General features: G+C 45.1%; 1 protein-coding gene across 1 annotated transcript in view; it reads right to left on the reverse strand.

The window, feature by feature from the left end:
- LOC116943852 (tensin-3-like) overlaps positions 1-18,854 on the reverse strand; it is a 68,954-nt gene extending 50,100 nt beyond the window's left edge. Inside the window, exons 1-3 of the mRNA XM_076068145.1 lie at positions 17,960-18,854; positions 3,549-3,590; positions 2,039-2,085 (exon numbers count right to left, since the gene is read on the reverse strand). Of these exons, the coding sequence (XP_075924260.1) occupies positions 2,039-2,085; positions 3,549-3,590; positions 17,960-18,046 (176 nt within the window). The 5' untranslated portion in view covers positions 18,047-18,854. The remainder of the gene's footprint in view (positions 1-2,038; positions 2,086-3,548; positions 3,591-17,959) is intronic.
- Positions 18,855-19,319: the final 465 nt, after the last annotated feature.

A 19,319-nucleotide genomic window follows, 5' to 3' on the forward strand; every position in this document is an offset into this window, starting at 1 on the left:
GCTTCCATGATATTGACTCCACCACCCTGCATCTGCTGATTGAGATGATTGAGAGCTGCGAATATATCAGCCATGTACGCTAAAATGAGAATGAACTCAGGATTTTTGAAGCAATCTGTATGGCAGTGTTGGTGCTCTTGCAAAAACAGGGCTAATTCCACACGCATGGCAAAAACACGATTCAGCACCTGTCCCCGGGATAACCACCGAATATTAGAATGGAGCAGAAGTACCTCAAATTCAGAGCCCATTTCTTTACACAGCTCACTGAAGATGCGGTGCCTCAGAGCACTTTTTCGCACATAGTTCACACATTCCACCACAGTTTTTAATACTTCTGCCATTTTTGGAGGTAAGGTTTTTGTTGCCAACGCATGCCTGTGCAGAATACAATGCGTCACAATGATGTGTGGTGCATCGGCCTTTACTAGCGCACCAAAACCAGACTTTCTTCCCAGCATGACTGGAGCTCCGTCCGTACAAACTGCAGAAACCATATCCCATGAAAGATTGTTGTCTCTGAAGAAGTCATCCACAAGCTTCTTCACATCGGCTGCCTTCGTTGTTGTTGTAAGAGGCTTACAAAATAAAAACTCTTCTTTTATCATGTCGTCTTTCACATAGCGTACAAAAACAGCAAGCTGGCTTAGATCAGAAACGTCTGTGGTTTCGTCGAGTTGAAGGCTGAATTTTGCCGGGCTTGAAATCAGATCCGCGACTACTTGAGCCAAGATGTCTTTACTCATGTCTTCTATTCTGTCACTGACGGTGTCATTTGAAAGGGGAATTTGGGATAATTTACCTTCGGCCGCTGTTCCGAGTATCAGATTCGCCATCTTTAATGCAGCTGGTTTCACAGGTGTTTCACCAATGGTGTGTGGCTTGCCCTGCTTTGCGATCAGGTAAGCAACTTCGTACGATGCTGTCAGGATCGGTTTGTTAACAGGTACAAATCCAAGAGCAGGCAGAGTGGCCCTTTCATCGAATCTGGCTCTCTTCACCCTGAATTCAGCAAGTGTTGTGTTCTTGTATTCCCCGTCTCCATGCAGCTTCAAGAAGTGTTCCTTTAGTTTTGCCGGTGCAAGACTAGAGTTGCTCAACTTGGCGTTGCAAATCATGCAGATAGGACGCTCACTCCCATCACGTTCCGTGATACATGAGAATCCATGTTGTACATATTCGTCCGACCACTTTCTTCTTTTGCCCGACATAGTTAGTATGGATAAAATATTAAAGAAATCACACGACGTACGACAACAACAGTCACACGTTGACTACTGAGTACGCACTAAATTCCCCGCAGCGCTGATTGGCCAAGCAGTGTAGCATGATCATCTGCAGCCAGTGATGGCCAAGCGGGCCGTGTGTGTTATCACAAATTTACACAATAATTCAAGTGTGTCCGGACCTCCGTGGCGGGGGCTCTGCCGAACCCCTGAGATCGACTCACCGAACCCCTGGGGTTCGATCGAACCCAGGTTAAGAACCACTGACGTAGATGTTTGCTCATAGTGTTTGATATTCGGAATCCAAAAATTGCAATTTCAAATCCACAGAAGCCACTAAAGTCAGGAGCATTTTGTGAAAATCAGTAGTAACTGACCTGCAGTTCAAGGGCGATTTTATTTTCACCCAGCCAGGTGGTGTTGTGACAAGAGGGACTGATTAATGAGCGGCAGGTCGTGAGTTAGAACCCAGGTTTGAGGTCGCTTAGCCCCGTTATAATCTTACATCTGGGATGCCTAAAATTAGTACGACTCTGTGGAGATTAAACGACAACAAACCTAAGGATATACTGATCCCCTGCCATAGGATTCACGTGACATTTCTACCACTGCTTAGACCTGCCCAGCCGATGGCTCCCATCCTGTTGGTAATTTCCACAAAGTGGTACTCATTGTATTCAACCTCCGAGAGGTAATCAGTTGAGTCAATCCCCAACTGGGATTTGAACTCTTAACTGTGAGTGAACTGTTATAACCACATGCATCTCAGTCATCTGAATGTAATCGTCAGAGGAAGAAAAAAAAACACTCACTCCACTTTGCTGTCCAGCTCATAAGAGGTGCTGCTGGCCACTGACACCTGTGAAAATAAAAATTGCAACAGTGTGTTGATTCATACTCTTTGGTTTTATTCGGTAAAGTGTGTTGATTTCAGAACAATGTATAGTCTTCATTTTTAAGCAAATGGCTCGATAAATATTGATTTTTTTACTTACATCCGTATTCTACGGGAAAGCCTTCAAAGGGTACCGATTGGGTTTCAGGACTCTCTTTTTCACAAGGATGCCTGGGAACGTTTGCCCAGTTATTCTTAATGAGTGTTTTGCACGTGGGGGGGAAACCAGATTAGACGGATTAATCAACTAAAAAGTATCCTATGTTGTTTTATGTTTCATTAGACCTCCTTTGCCAGTACCAAAATATAATAATAGGGTTTTCTCCTTTTTTCTGGCAACAAAACTGAAACCTTTTTACAAGGATTCATGTCTGCATTAACCACAATACCTTCAGTCAAAATGCAAACAAAAAACATACTATGATAATATATGCATTGTCCTTGAAACTGATTGGTCCACACCAAGGGACGGCTTTCTCTTGAGCCTCGACCCAATTGGTGCTCGACCTGACTGCAGTTATTGTGGTTAATGCAGTAACATGAATCCTTGTAAAAAGGTTTCAGTTTTGTTGACAGAAAAAAGGGTAAAAACCCCTATTATTGTTTTATGTTGTTTAATTAACTGGGGCCCCTTTAAAAAGAAAGGCCGCTGCCACCACCATGCCTACCGGAAGGCAGGAAACCCCCTACACGCTACGCCCAGAGTGATATGGCTGATGATTTTGACAACATCACCAAGCCCTGCCCATCACCTCCCGTCCAGCGACTGAGAGACAGGAGACTGTTTCTGTGATATCCAATTGGCCGAGTAGTCAAACCAATAATCGGCAGGGTAATCTATGATTTGGCTAATCGGAAAGAGACTTTCTCTGCTGTCATCACTCTGGGGTCAATAACACGAGCACCACATTGTGGGATGTCAACAGTGGCCATGATATAGAGATTGACCCTCGTCATGGTAATGTGAAATTTACACCATTGGCTCAGGTGCAGTCTTTTACGGAGCATGGAAGAGCACTATCTAGTGTTGGGTGACGAAGACGAATGACTGCCTTTACTTAAAAAACGACAACATTATATGAATCCTGATACTGTATGGGTGCATTTAGATGCCCATAAAAATCCAAAATGTATCAGTGGCGTCGTATACCAAGAACATTTCCCTGCAGTGATTTGATGATCCAGTGAATGCGACCGTTCAGGTAGGACGTTCCCTGTACCTCATGAAATGAACCCTTTGGCCAATCGACTGCTGGATGAGGGCCTCCCCCATGCCGTACTGGTCGTAGGGGTTGATTTGACCATACTTGACCAAGCTGACCGTTGCTGGTCGCTGAAGGCGAGGAACATAGACGAAATGGAAGCATAGTGCAGTACAACAGTGGAATGTAATAGCCTGCTCGAGGAACGTCTTGCCGTTTACTCACAGCGCTGTTTGGTCGATTCGCGGCTGCCTTCGGGCTCTCCGGCTGCAAAGAAACAGACGCAGAAAACGTAGTCAACGCTACGAAACCAATCGCTCGACATCCCACAAGGAAGCCGGCTTCAGGGGGTTTCTGCCGCATGCGCCCGGTAACTCTCCGGCGCGTTTTCGGGTCGTGCGGTTTGCTCGGCACGATGCATCCCCCCATGCCAGCGGACAAAGCCGCGACTCAGCCCGAACGCGCAACAGACGGAGTGCTGTGTGCAACCTTGACCCAGAACATGATGCACATCCACGTGTCTCCCTGCGCAAACAAGCGATGGGAAGGCGGAGTGAACTCTGTTGGCAGCCCAGTGTCTTAATGGTGGAAATTCCACATTCCCATGGCAATGGGCAAGTATCGTTGGATGATGACAAAGTGGTACATATTTAATCAACTCGTCGACCGAGTCAACTTCTCTTGGAAATAAATCGTAAACTTCCGATTCCAGTATGCCACAAATTCGACTCACCAGGCAATTAGGTAGAGGCAGTGATGTGAAAAGTTCGGATATGTGAACATCTGTGGAAAGTGGCAGTTACACCGTGGACACATACTGCAGAGGGTGTGGCCGGTTAATTGGTCAGGGTGGAAATGTGAACGTCAAATATCCGATTAGCACGGTTGGATACATATGGTGTGAAAGAAGTTCAACATTTTACATTTTCAGTATTTTTTTTTAGTGTAGAAGGGACATTTAAGTATCTAGATAAAAGCCAAACCAAAGTGTGTGATGGGGTAACACTCAATCCCTTCCAGATGAGATCCACGTTTTCCATACCGCCATTTCTTGACGAGTCAAAGCATGGCACCTCAATGACCACGGGACAGGGGGTTTCACAACATTTGAGCAGTGACCCACCAACCCTCACTGCCTCCACAGCGTTGGATTACAGGCCACGTGTCAAGCCGTCACTTCCCGTCTCAGACACACGCGGGTATAATGCTTTAAAGCCACGTGAGTAAAAAGTGAAACATTTACGTGATATTCTGCCTTCAACAAGAACACTTCTAAGCACCAATAATCTTCTGCCTCCAGACTCAACATCTCACATTGCATACAGACACACTACTGTACCATTGGTTGCACCCTTGAGAGAAAAAAAAGTTGATTTGTGTCCAGCTCTCATTGAACAACAGTAATAATAATAGCGCCTGGCACTTGAGGCAACTGCAGTGCTGATATAGAGCGCTTACATTCATTTTCAATGGCATTAGTCACTTGATGTAAGAGAATGGTGCTCTTTATTAAGGGAGCACTACATATGGCGAGTTGCCAAATAAAAGTCTCAATAATTTTCTCTCAGTCCACATTCTCACACACACACACACTCTATTCCTGCGTATCCTTTGTCTTCTCAATCACGCACGTGGTACAAGTCTGATCCATCACAAATTCTCAACTCGGGATGCAGAGTTCACATTCATATGGTAGGGACCAGTTTGTCTCGAAGATGTCCTTCCCAATAAGTGGGTTGATCCAGCACTCATTCATTCACTGCAGTTATTCGCTCAACGGCAGTCAATCGCCTCCTTATCACTCTTCTATATCGCTCCTACCATGGTTACCGTTCTCGTGAACTTCACCCTTTGATGCCTTCACTCGTGTTGAGGACTCGGTCTACCAGACCGACTGTTGTCGTCTCATCCACACTGCTTTCAACCACCACCACACGGCAGGTCAGAACAGAACATTTGCTCACCAACTCACCCACTCACTCTCACCCATTCACTCGCTCTCACATCAACCCACTCACCCATTCACTCACTCTCACCCACTCACTGACCACACTACAGGACAAAACACTTGTATTTGTGCTTCTTCCCTCACCCTGCTGGACTTGGAAATCCTCTCCCATATTCTCTTTTTCCAAGTTCTAAATATACAAATATATTTCAAACAACAATGGGGCTCTGCTCAATTAACTGCGAACTCTACGCCACTGGCAAAACGTTCCTCATTCCCATGGTGTGTGCAGTCTGTTCATAGAAAACAAAAATACGTTGTTCTTGTTTACCACAAAGTTGTACTCGCTTTATCGATCCTGGAGGGATGATAGGCTGACACCAAGACTAACACCAAGCATTATTCTTACTCACAATCTTCTGCTTGTGAGTTGAATATTTAAATCACATCCACGACCTGGCTGGATTAAGCAAAAAAAAACCAGTGAGAGTCTTCAATATCGCACCACCTAAAATCACGTAAAGGGAAATAGTATTATTATTTGTATATATACAGCGAATTTTACCAGCAATGATATCCGTAGCATATATAAACGTAAAACAGCTGGCAGGAGCCTAGAGGCCAAAGGTCATGCTAACAAACTGCGTAATAAAACTGGCAGCAAGGGGCCTCCCCAGGAGGCTTAGAGGGTTCCAGGATCATTTCACGAGGAGGGTCCATGACAGGCACCGTTACAGAAGTCGGGTGCCCTGACTCACGTTTAAGAACGGACCAACGTGCTCCTAGCAAACGCCTTTGAGGGTCAGAGGTGTTTGGCTATGCCTTCACATGTTTGGGTAAGGTCTGCGAGCCTTAAACACACACGGCGAGCAGAACACATCGGAGGGAATGACTTAAAGGTGGTAAAAGTCGTCCGTTACTGCTTGTTGCGCTGTGCAACTGGTTTAATCATCACCATTAAACCATGGTCAATCTACTGCTGGACAGAGGCGTTCCCAAGCCACCGCCACCTCGCACGATCCTGCGATGTTAATTATAATCGACCCAGCACTTGCACAAAAATGGACGTCGTTGCCCCATCTCGTGGATGGACGTCGTCTCGGACGTATTCCGTTCGCTGGCTGTTTTTGGTTTTATTTTAACCAATTATGAAGAAGCCAGTCAGGTGGCTCCATGACGATAGCGTCCAACTCACAATAGGAAGAATGTGAGTTCAATTCCTGGTCAGGTGTCGATTGACTTTAACGACATTCCTCCGAGGTGAACGTCCTTCAAAAGGAATATGGAATTTCCACTTCCGATCCAAGTCCACCATCAAAGATGTGCGCTGCTCCAATTCTCATCCGAGACACTGTGAGTGTCTTGTTTTGTGATCATTGCTAATAAATAATGCTTCCAAAGCCCAGCAACGATAAACCTGAGGTAGTGATCACAGATACAACATTTTTATTATTATCATTTTATTGATTCAAATATTCAAAATATTATTATTTTCAGAAATTGTGAAATCATGGACAGCTTTAAAACTGAAATAGGTACATGCTTGCGTCCAATGTTTATCGAAGTATCTTCCGGATTTCTCACATTTTTGGCAACGAGTGAAAGAATGCGGAACTGGGGTGCACGGTTGATCTGTTGATATGGCTGAGAGGGGGGCCAGGGGAAGGACATGGGAATTAAAACTCCTTCACCGCCCCTGCTCCCTCAACCCAACCACCTACAAACCCACCCAGCAACTGCCCCACCACCACCAACGACCAACTACTGCTCCCTGGCGCAGCAGTAAAACCGTTCAAATTAAAACTGCCTTGGTTACAGATTGCAGGTTATGTCCTCTGGCTGCAGTGAGGTGCATACGTTTTAAAACATTTCTGGGTTTTGTTTGTTTTGTCTCCCCCCACCCCCTCTCCGCCCCACCGCCGCCCACCAAAGTCGTTAGGATCCTCCGGAGCTTCTGGGATTTCCTGTGTTCCATGGGAAAGTCGCCGCCGAATGCGATTCACCGTGGCAGCGGAGGAAGTGCGAAATTGTAAATTGGCTAAACGTGGAAATTAAAATCCCTCATGGAATTTGCAATGAAAATTGGCCAAACAAATTTTCAGATAAGGAATAAAGAATGTCCATTCCAGTTGAAGATCACAATGCATTCCACAACAGTTTAAGCCATTTTAATACCCATAAATATCCCAATTAAAAGTTACAATTCCCAAGGGGGAAACAAGAGATAACATGAAGTCTGTAAGGCTGTCAAAATGTTTAAGGCACAAAGATAGGATGTTTAAGTTTGGAAAGCGCAGGAGCGAATGTCTCACCAACGGGCGTCTGCGAAGAGGCACCGTTGCTTTCTGAGTCACGTTATAACTTTGGCCACAAACCTCAGAAGCACCTATCTCCAGATGCATTGTGGGATTTAGATCTGGGCACTCCGATTATTGAAATGATCGATTACTCGACAGAGTATTGGTTCGATTTACTCGAACAATCGGATAACACAAGAATAGTTTGAAGTAAAAAAAAGGTCTCGCCTCTGTTCCAATGTGCGACGCTGGACGGAGGACATCATCGGCGTCATCAGACACGTCACGTTAGACGTGGCTTTAAGGAGCGCCCGCCAAATTTAAGGGCTCCAAGTAATCGACCTCAATAAAGTCGCTGAGTATAAGTGTGAGTCAATTAATTATAAGTGTGAGTCAATTAATTGACTTAATTTACGAATTGCCCCAGTTCTAGTGGAACTTCTCCGAATGCACAATAAATAACCCTAGCAAAAAGCATTGAGTTAAGACCGTTACAGTGCCTTCAAATTCAATGTTGTGAATTACCCAAACGTAACTTTTTTTGTTCACCCGGTAATTAAATGAATTATCTTTCTTCTTGTCCATGAACAATAAGCAGCCCAGCCGCTTCAAGGTAGGGTTGGTGGATCACACATAGATAGAGCCGGGGCTACGTTTCTCACCCGATATTTTCCAGAACGCTGCTAGGCCGGCCTAGAGTAGGGTTTCTCGCTATAAGGCACTATCACCTGAGTACAAGGTACAACTATCCATAATAATAATAATCCATTATCATTGTGTGTCATACATTTAAGTAGTGTCCATGAGAACTTCTGGTAACCATAAGCACTACTGACGCGCATTCTTTTGTTTTTTTACCCACAACCGCAGACACAATCTAAGGATCATGACGACAAAATAAGGCAGGGTTGAAGCAGTGTGCAATTTTTTTTTCCATAACAGCGTTTCGGACTGTCCTTGGTAATGAGTTTATGACAGAAAACATCATTCCAGGCATAATGTGTCCATGCCGAGGACACGCTTCCGATGCCTGGTCGCCGAAGAACCGGTGGCAAAAATCAAATTAGCGGCATTAGCGACGTTTGCTGCGTTGATGTGGGGGAGAAGAATGGCACGTGACGTGGACCAAGCGGACAAACATGCAGAGACCCAGGCAAAAACCCTGTGGCCATCTGTGCACTAACTACATTATCTGATAGTGTTGGCTTCCATAGCATCGGGTCTGTAATTTCATCTGACCACAACGAGCTGCCCCAGTTATAGCTCATTCAAGGGGCAGTTGGTATCCACACATGGTTGAAGAAAAATTGAATGACATGAAAGCATATACTCCGTGCGTTTGTTCATATACAGAGTGTCTATTTATAAAGTTGTCGCGCGTTATTCAAGATAATTTGTGGTTGAAATGTGAACGTGCTTTTAACACACCGTCCAAGTCTCTGTACAATATCAATCGTCATGTCGACTTGTAACACGCTCACTCTCGAAGACAGAACAATCCAGAGCCACAAAGAACCACAGATAATAGGGAAAGCCACCAATCAGCTGGTCAGCTGGCATCAAATTCTCCCATAAACTCTGCAGTCCTCTATATATTACGGTGTTTTGGATACTTAAAAAAGACGTGGAAGCAAACTGGAGCAACACCCACACGTGCAAGGGGGTTCAGGACTCTATGCCATGCAGATGGAACAGGTGGAGTCCAGGTTCGCTGTACCCCATTCTCCTGGCGAATCAGGGGATATCACCTTCTCGACACCAACGGGAACAACAACGTCTTTGTGCAATCCACCAACCCCCAGTGCCTCCACAAGCACTGGATTACAGGCGTGCGCTACCGCGGCCTGGCAAAACAGGTGTCAATGAAGGTATCATGCATTGTTAAAGAATAATATATAATTCGACTGAATTTACAGCTGTATGGGTGAACGTTGGAATTAAGTGAAAGATGACGTCTTTGCCAAGTAAACCGAAAAAGTATTTAGTGATTGTTAACAGCGATCAGGAGCGCGTGAAACACGTGTAAAGACGGTCACTGCATCGCACGCTTTCAGATGCGCCTTTGCTACCATCTGGAACGCTCTTCCTTCTGATATTAGGAAGCCATTGGAGCTATGCCCTTTGAAATCAATTAGCTTGAAAACTCATTTCATTATAGGTCTTTTGTGTTTAGTTTGTTGTACCCTTCTCCACCTCTTATTAGTACAGTTCACTACGTAAGGTGCAAAAGATGTTCAACATACATACACACTAATGCCACATCTGTGTTTCAGGTGTAATCGGGAAAAGGAGGTGCACATGTACTGGACGTGAGTGGACAGGTCAATGAGGCAGGCCACTTCAATTTGACTTTTGAATCTAGATTGAAAACTCAATTCTTTGGAACTGCTTTTTGTGTTTAGTTTGTTGTCATTCCCCCACACCTCCGATTAGCACGGTTGGCTACGTACGATGCGAAATAAGTTCATTTTATATTTATTTACATACGAGCAGAGATGCTGGCAAACACCAGAGACTCCGGCCCCCTATCTCAACTACAGCTGGGCCATCCGAGTAATGCGTTTATGTAATCGATTGCTCTACCGATTGAAGCGGTGTCAGTCCCATGCTCCAGGCTAATCAGATAACACAACACGCACAAGATCAATTTCGATTTAAAGCTTTCGTGACTGCAGGGATTCATCTTCTCGGATCTTTCGGTAAAGTCACCACGTAGAATTGAAATAAAATAATACAAATTAAACATGATAAAATAAAATTCTCACGACGTTTCGGCCACAACACAAGTAGCATTCCTACTTGTGTTGTGGCCGAAACGTCGTAGCCTTCCTACTTGTGTTGTGGCCGAAACGTCGTGAGAATTGTATTTTATTTCATTTTTATATTTTATTATTTCCCTTCCACGTGACTTTACCGAAAGAACCAAGAAGACGCACAAGATACTGGAGGTGTAGGCAAGAAAGAAAATCCTCACCTCTGCTCCCAGCTGTATCGCTGGACAGCGAGTTGATGGGCAAGGCTTGACAATGTCATCGGCAACATTCAGCCTCATCACGCCGGGCGTGGCTTGCAGAGGGTTTACGGCATTCGGGAGGCAGCGTGTCGGGGTGGCCGTAATTTTGAAAGGCGCTCGAGTAATCGACCACAAGGACGGCGGTCGATTACAATTTGTCGTCGGTAAATCGAATTGGTTGACTAATTCTCCCAGATCTAATGTCAATGCAGCGTTGCGCAGCTGTGTGTATGACTGCGTCTGCATACACCACAAACTCTCCCTGCCGTCATCACAGTTTGATGCCGAGCTGTTTATTTCGTTTGCGATTTCATTTGACTCACAGCCTCGTCTGTTCACACGTTGGTGCAATAGTCACCCTATATCTTTTTAATGTTTCTGTAACGTACTTTTAGAACGACACAGTGATATATCTGAAAATAATCTGCATGCTACAGGGAATGCATTATTTAACATTGATTTATGTTCCTGCGATTTTTTTTTATTTCTCCTGCGATGACAAGGTTGTTTTAAGTTCTGTATCTTTTTCCTTCATTACTCTACTTTACTTTATTATATTTGTTTTTTTTTCTTTTTGTCATTTTGGTGACGCGGGTCCCTCTTGCAAATGAGACTATCGCTGGTCCCTTGAGTTCTCGACCTGGTTGAACAAAAATAAACTTTAAACTCAAGGCTCACGCCTCGGAATGAGAAACGCGTTGGTGGATCACACAGAGATGTAGCTATGATGAGCATAAGATCAATACGGCAGTGCCTATGAGAGGCAGTACAGCAAGTACATTTCCACTGTATTCCTCACAGATGTGTTTGTTTCATCCAGAAGCTCTGATTAATTGGGTTGTACTGATGCATCGAGTTGCCATTTAGTGTTCATCGTCATGCTCACGATACAGCAGACATCGAATCACGTGTTTAAAATGTACCTGTTTAGATTAATATAAGTACCATGCAATGACGTCGCATGACCCTGCTGGCTGCAATGCTCATCACAATGTCAAAAAACAATGATTGTTTGTTGAACAGAATTAGGACCGCCAATCATGGCAATTGAATCATGAGAGGAGGGGCAAATCGATGAACCCCAATTGGTTTCTGGCCAATCATAAAACTACCCCCGAAAAAAATGTTCGAAATATCTTGTGTAGAACCTCACGAAAATCAGTCTGAAAATTTTACTGAGGCTTTCGCGCACTGAGTGCATATAGCTCCAGGAAGCCACGGGAGCTATGCACTTTTACATCTAAATTGATCAACTAATTTTTTTAGAGCTACTTTTTGTGTTAAGTTTGTTGTCCTTCCCCCGCACATCCGTCTTTTGCAAATCCACGGATGTACGTAGCGCCCCTCCCAACACCGCATATGTCCATGGTGGGAGGTGGACCCAGCCTGGTTCATGTACCACCCGCCGTTGAATGTTAACCATGGCTGGCAATCAAACTCAGGGCGCCGGGGTAATAGCGCAGTGCACAAACAACTGCGCCACTTCTCCACCCCCAGCATTACGTAGCGCCCCTCCCAACACCGCATACGTCCATGGTGGGAGGTGGACCCAGTCTGGTTCATGTACCACCCACCGCTGAATGTTAACCATGGCTGGCAATCAAACTCAGGGCGCCGGGGTAATAGCGCAGTGCACGAACAACTGCGCCACTTCTCCACCCCCAGCATTATTGTTTACACGCATGAACGTCACCTAAATAAAGGGTTAATGGCGCTTAAAATCATGCCCACTTGAGTATTGTTTTAGAAAGTTCAATTTCACGCTACACAAAACACCCAAATTCCCATAGCGAGCATAAACATTAAACAAAAAAACAATAGAACATTTATTTATATTTCACTGCAAATATTTCCGTCAATGCCAACTCAGTTTCAATTGTTAGTCGGATGACATAACGAATTGAAGAGATTTCCATGCAGGGGCTCTCTCAGCAAATGGTGAGGAATATCGGCCTTCAGGAGATGACATTATGAAACTACTTCTGATGTAGATGTCCCCTCAAGAAAAGTAGTTTTTTTGTCACACGGCAATTAGGCACAAATATGTATTCTTCAGAGCTGGAATTTACCAAATTAGGTGACAAGCATAATTAATGATACTTTTTTTGTGCAAGTCATTGGTGACTGTGTTTGGACCGGTCAGTTGAGAAGCCTGCTCAATCACGGGTTGCTGACACTTAGATTAGCACTCATACGCTGGAGGCTCAGTGGTACGGACATGGTAATATTTTTTCTGAACACAATACATTACAACCTTTGGCTGTAACAACGAGACAGTGGTAAGGCAGGCTGCCTTTCATCCCGGCCTCGTGAGAATGCAGGTCGCAAACTATACATCTTCATTTGTCAAAACACTCACAGACAAAGAGAAAGAACAGCTGTGTGGGCTCAACCATACAAAGAGTAAAAAAATATATATATAATTCAATACAACGAATGAGTGAAACCTGAACTCTTGACTTACAGAGGCACGGCTTACCGATTGCTGCAAATCCATTAGATGATGAGGTGTGAGCTGTGCTCGGTGGTACAGGTGTGAGTGAGAAATGAGTACAGTCGTGTCATGTGTGACTCAAGTTGGTAGCATCGCTACTATCACCACCACCACTGTCGTTACTGCCGTGACCACGACTATCATCGCTACCATCATGGTTATCATATTGATGATCAACGCTACCACCACCGCTATCATTACTGCCGTGACCACGACTATCATCGCTACCACCATCATCATTACATTCATGTTCATCGCCGTCACCTCCGATGCGCAGGCTTTCTACCTTTCTCGCAAAAGCGTGTTCCAGGAGTCTTTTTACACGACCAAAAACACGACATTTCTGCCAGGTTAAGGTACACATTTTGGCAATGTTAAATGGCAATGCTTGCTGGCAGGAGATCATGAGAGAGCCAGGTGTTATGGGTTAACGCGCCGTGATGACTTACAGATGCACCACCTGCACTCCCCACTGTGCTAACTCATCAAGTTTTTTTATCTGCCCCCAACGCTCTCCTCAGTCTGGCAAATACAAAGATCCCCCGCATAGCCTCCACAGACTGTTCGGGCAAGTGCTGCTATAGCGAGCAACTATTACGGTCGGCACGACGAACGAGGGTGTTGTTGTGACTTGCACCGCAGCCACAGCCACCTTTGTCTCCCCCGTCCCCATCTTTACACACCACGCCAGCCACTCATTCGAGGCTGCTTCGACCTGGAGGAGGCTCCCAGCGTCCGTTCAGATACCGCTCGCCATAGATGTCCGACTTTAGCCACGCCTGGGAATTGAACTCGGGGGGTGATGCTCATAACGCAGTGGCGCTGAGCACAACCCGCCACTGCTCGTCTTACTCACGCCGGCGAGCACACAACATTTATATATTTGCATAATGCATGACGTGCACGGCACGTAATGCGTGCGATCCACTGATAAGGACACGTGCATGAATGAAATGAGCTGCACAATCTAAACAAGCAAAACCTGAGCTACACGCAAAGTGACCTTTCAAGAAAATGTCAACTTTAATATGTCACGCGAAAGAACAGATTCGGCTGAATTGGTCTGACACAGAGATAGATCGCTGCAAATTCACACCGTGGTTGGTGATTGACTCTGATCATCATCCTAGTGTGGTCGATATAAATGCATTTCTCTTCATGAGTGGTCTATAGTAGATGCCCTATGACTATTCTGGTCCCTGCCATAGCAATATGAAATGTCCACCACTCGTTCAATTCAGATAAGCGCCACGCAAACACAAATTAGAGACACTTGAAATGTTGACTCTGGCTTGCTAGAGGCCGTTATCTTGTTAATATTTGGCTCTTTCGTAGGAATGAGGAATATACATTACTGGTACAATGCGAGAAATTGGAGATTATCACCATTACTAGCCCGTTTGAGTGGGATATTAAGATCCAGTGCTCTGCACGTGATGTGTGCATGTGCTTGTATTGTGCACTCCGAACTCAGCGACCTGAGTTCGATTCTCAGCGATGGCCATCAGCAGTGGCGGGTGATATCTGAACCAGTGCCAGACCTCCTAAAGTGTTGACATTACTTAATCACAATGTGATATCACACTTCTCACTTACAACGTTCCAGAAGACTCCGGGGACGGCCCAGGACACGCTGGTGGGACTATGTCGCTCGGCTGGCCTGGGAACGCCTGGGAATCCCCCAGGGAAAACTAGAGTCTGTGTATAGTAGTGTAGAGTGCAGTAGTGTAGTGTAAAGTGTAGTCGTGGATAGTGTAGTGTATAGTGCAGTAGTGTAGTGTCGTGTATAGTGTAGTCGTGGATAGTGTAGTGTATAGTGTAGTAGTGTATAGTGTAGTAGTGTATAGTAATGTAGTGCTATAGTCTCTCGCCAGGAATGGGAGGTCTGGATCGTCCACTACTCAGCACGCTGCTGCCGCGACCCTCACAAGGACAAGCGGACTGAGAAACGAACAAACGAAAATCCTCCTGTCATTACTTAACAATAATAGAAGGTTATTTCTTTTTTGTTTAGGCCAAATAAATCATGAATAATTTTCGATTTAAAGCTTTCGTGACTGCAAGGATTCATCTTCTTTGGTTCTTTCGGTAAAGTCACGTAGAATGAGAATAAAATAATAAATTGATAAAATAAAATAACACAATAATATTCTCACGACGTTTCGGCCACAACACAAGCGGCCTTCATCAGGTGAAGGGACGAGACTGTCTGGTAGGACAGCACTCCAGCGCTGATGAAGGCCGCTTGTGTTGTGGCCGAAACGTCGTGAGAATATTATTGTGTTATTTTATTTTATCAATTTATTATTTTATTCTCATTCTACGTGACTTTACCGAAAGAACCAAAGAAGAATCATGAATAATATTATTGGAATGCGAAATCCTGTTACGTAAACAAAACAACATTTGCAAGATGCCGTAATTTTGGAGAGAGAAAAAAGCAATTTACAGGCAAAGTGTATTTAGAAAAATCTGAAAGCAAAAATTACTGTTGCTCAGTCAAAAGGAATTCTGAAACTTGGGAAAGAAATCTACAATCTTCCCATCGGGTGCAGACAGACTATACAGTATTTCAGCTGGTAAGGCCCACCTAGCTATCAGCTGTCACAAGGACGACCACAGCCCAAGACTGTGGGTAGTGGTGGCAGCTGTTTGAGCAAAACTTAACCAGGCTATATTTTTGTATTTTAAGTTATGGAACATTAAGTATATTAATATATATTAAACATGACAAAACTTACTGCGAACTGGATATACAGTAGATGGTCCTTAGTAATATTAAAATCAATTCAACACGGATCAATATTTATTTCAAAGACAAACGAGGTAGAACATATACACATATGCATCACAAACAAGGCGGAGTTTAGTTATAGCTCAATCAGAATTCAGAATGGAGACACTTTCTGAGTCTCCATACGATACACATCGTGTCCAGAGCGGTATCATTCATTCTAAACAAAATTACACGTAATTAGACAGCAGTTGGTACTACATGGTTGAGTTTTAGGATCATGTGCAAGATAAAATGTTTGTCAAGTAATGTTTAATCTTCAGTGAACTTCAAAGGCAGAGAACAGAAGCATGGGAAACAATAACAGGTGAGATAATATCTATAAATATTTATAGAATAAAGTTGGGTAATAACACAGAAATCAATGATGGTTTATTTATCCTGGAAAGCCATGCTGAGTCTCAGAAGTCTTCCTCAGGAGGGTCCTGCATTTTGTGTTTTATTTTAAGATGTTTTCAGCCAATGAATGCGTGATTTAATAAGTTTTAATGTTTTTTTTTGTGTGTGGAATATTTGCTGGTTGAATTACAGGATGTTTCTGTTGCGCATCGTCGCTTTAAGATGTTCTGTGTTCAAATTTTGTTTGTTGCGGTTGCACCCGACTTAAGAGCCGCATGGCTCACAGGGCTATACCTAATAAATTAAACTTGAAACTTAATTAAATTATAAGTGTGGGATGAGACTGGAGCGCCTGGAGAAAACTCACACGAGCGAAGGGGCAACACTTTGCCTCAGCATAGATGGAAACAGGTGGCGATTAGTCCACTTGCTGTCCCGCCTTATCCCAGTCAGCTGGGGTATGGCACCTCGACACCCACGGGGAGGGAGTTTCACAACATCCGCGCAATTTACGGGACATCTGTGAGAAAGAGCTTTATAGCTCATCGGATTCCTCCGCTATGATTAAATGATTCAATCCACCAAAGCCTCGCTGCCTCCAGCAACGCTGGATTCCAGGTCACGTGCATAGCCACCACTGCCCGGTAACACCGGAGATGATGGTGAACGTGGAACGTTGGGCCAATGGGGGAGACGATGATGAACACGTGGCCCTCTCAATTGTCAATACGAGTGGGTGGCCAGAGCAATGGGGGACACGTGGATGTCTCGAGGAAATGGGGGGGATGGGGGGGTGAATCCTCGATAATAATTTGTCTACATTAGGTTTCAAATGAGTAAGATAGTCCGGCGGTGGACTATCTGTTTGCTTAAACACGTTTATATTATTCATCATTGATCGTTTCTGCGTAGATTAACTATCGGCCGTTCTATAGGATTCGGGGGGGGGGGGGTGCGTCAGGCGTACGTACGCACGTGGGGGGGGGGGGGATAAAAAGTACGCGTGCGTACAGGGAGGGAAGGAGGGATCAAGTTTTGACAGCTTTTTACGTACGTACTCAATGGATGGCCCCTATCTGCGTGTGTGTGTTTAGTTGTATTGACACATCACAATTTGCCGTCTTAATTATAAGCTCTTCATTCGTGAACACCCTGCATCATCGTCACCATTGTAATGGATTAAGAGAAGCACATCTCAGCAGGATCATTATCACCACCAGTGCGCAGCAGCATCAGCAGTCTACCCGCTGTTGAAACTCGATATGCAATATCACCACGCACATCGTCAGTAGTCAAGGTCTAGCCACTGCTGCACGAAGGCATCAATGTTATTTTCATTATCATCAGGAACAGCAGCAGCATAACGAGCCTTAATCTGTCCACTGCAAGATGAAGGCATCATCATGCGTATCACCATGAGTCTCTGTTCATCCACTGCTGCGTTAGGGTGTCATAATCACGATAATCATCATAATCAATGAATAATAGTCTACTGCCGGACAAAGGCGATGCATTGCATTGTTGTGAATTCTCGAACGGCGCAATTCTGCGTCCCCAGAGATATCTTACAGACAACGCTGATTCGTCACGGCCGTGCGTTTCTTGTTTCGTTGTTGAGAAAACCACAACGCTCGCATTTTAAAACCAACAATACAATGTTTAAAACAATCGAACGTTTTTGTCAGCGCTCAGCTGCAGCGCGCGCGCGCACGTGGCACGCGCGCGCGCCCACGCCCCGCTCCATCGCTTACCTGCGCCACGCACGACATGCACACAATCTCCGCCGTGCGTCTCTTCCGACCCCACAGTTTGGGCAGCCGCAAGGAAAGGGACGGCATCTTGGGGAGCTGGACCAGGGGGAGATCCCCGACAGCTCGAGAAGTCCACCGCGTGTGTGTGTGTGTGGGGGGGGTTGGCGGGAGGCTCGCCACAATGTACGATGTTAAAACAAAACTACTCGCGGAGGAAAACACACACACACACCCAGCTACATAGCAACTAACTGATTAATCACTGGGAGTGTCCTTCCGAGCACGCAGTTGTTGTACTGCGTGTGCGTGCACGCGTGTGTGCCACGAATGCCGTATTGCTGGCAGCTGGGGGGGTGTGTGGGGGTGGTGTGTGACCGTTATGGGCTGGGTAGTTTTCCTTCCCCGCACCGTCGGGGCTGTGGCGTTGTACCGCGGTGGGCTCGCTAATGTGAGAATGTCCCGGGAATCTGGATGCAGCTTGGGTGTGGTTTGGGGCGGGAAGTGCGGTTTGGTCCCGTCCACTTGGGTTGACGTTGGGTGCCGGCCGGGGTGCTTGGTGGAAGTTCTGGCGATTAGGGGACACGGGCTAGGAGGGAGGGAGTGAGGGAGTGAGGGACCGATAAAGGCAGGCAAGCCAAGCAAGGGAAGCCCTGTGGATAATGGTTGGTAGAGGCCAATGCGTTGGGGTGTTAGGGGAGATAAGGAAATGATATGAGGTGGAGACTGTTGAAAACACGTGATCATGAGTGGACAAGCACGCACGTCATCCGAGCAATGGGAAAGTCAGTTGCAATATTAAACAAGCAGTCGACGATCGAAAGTATTGATAAGCCAACATTTTAGTTGTGATTTAAAGCTTTCGTGACTGCAGGGATTCACATTCTTGGTTCATTCGGTAAAGTCACCACGTAGAAGGGAAACAATAAAATAATAAAAATATGTAAAACAATGAAATTCTCACGACGTTTCGACTGCAACACAAGCAATCACACCTGATGATGACTGCTTGTGTTGCAGTCGAAACGTCGTGATAATTTCATTGTTTGACATTTTTTATTATTTTATCGTTTCCCTTCTACGTGGTGACTTTACCGAAAGAACCAGGAATATGTTTCGTTGTGTTGTTTGGGATGTGTCGTTACCGAAGCACTTTGCTGTAATCTTTGAAGATGGTTGACCGCAAGATTTCTCGGTATTCTCATCAAACAGGCCACGTTTGTCAATATTTGCTCATTGCTACAAGCATGCGAGTTTGTGCAAGAACACACAGCCAGAGTGTCTCTTACTCAAACGAGGGATGCCGAAGGTCCTCTGTCGCTGCTGAAGGTACTGAACTAGTGGTGGAAATTCCACGTTCCCA

Source organism: Petromyzon marinus, chromosome 19 (genome assembly GCF_048934315.1).
Source record: "Petromyzon marinus isolate PM22_M1 ecotype Great Lakes invasive population chromosome 19, UKy_Petmar_22M1.pri1.0, whole genome shotgun sequence".
Lineage (NCBI taxonomy): Eukaryota > Metazoa > Chordata > Hyperoartia > Petromyzontiformes > Petromyzontidae > Petromyzon > Petromyzon marinus.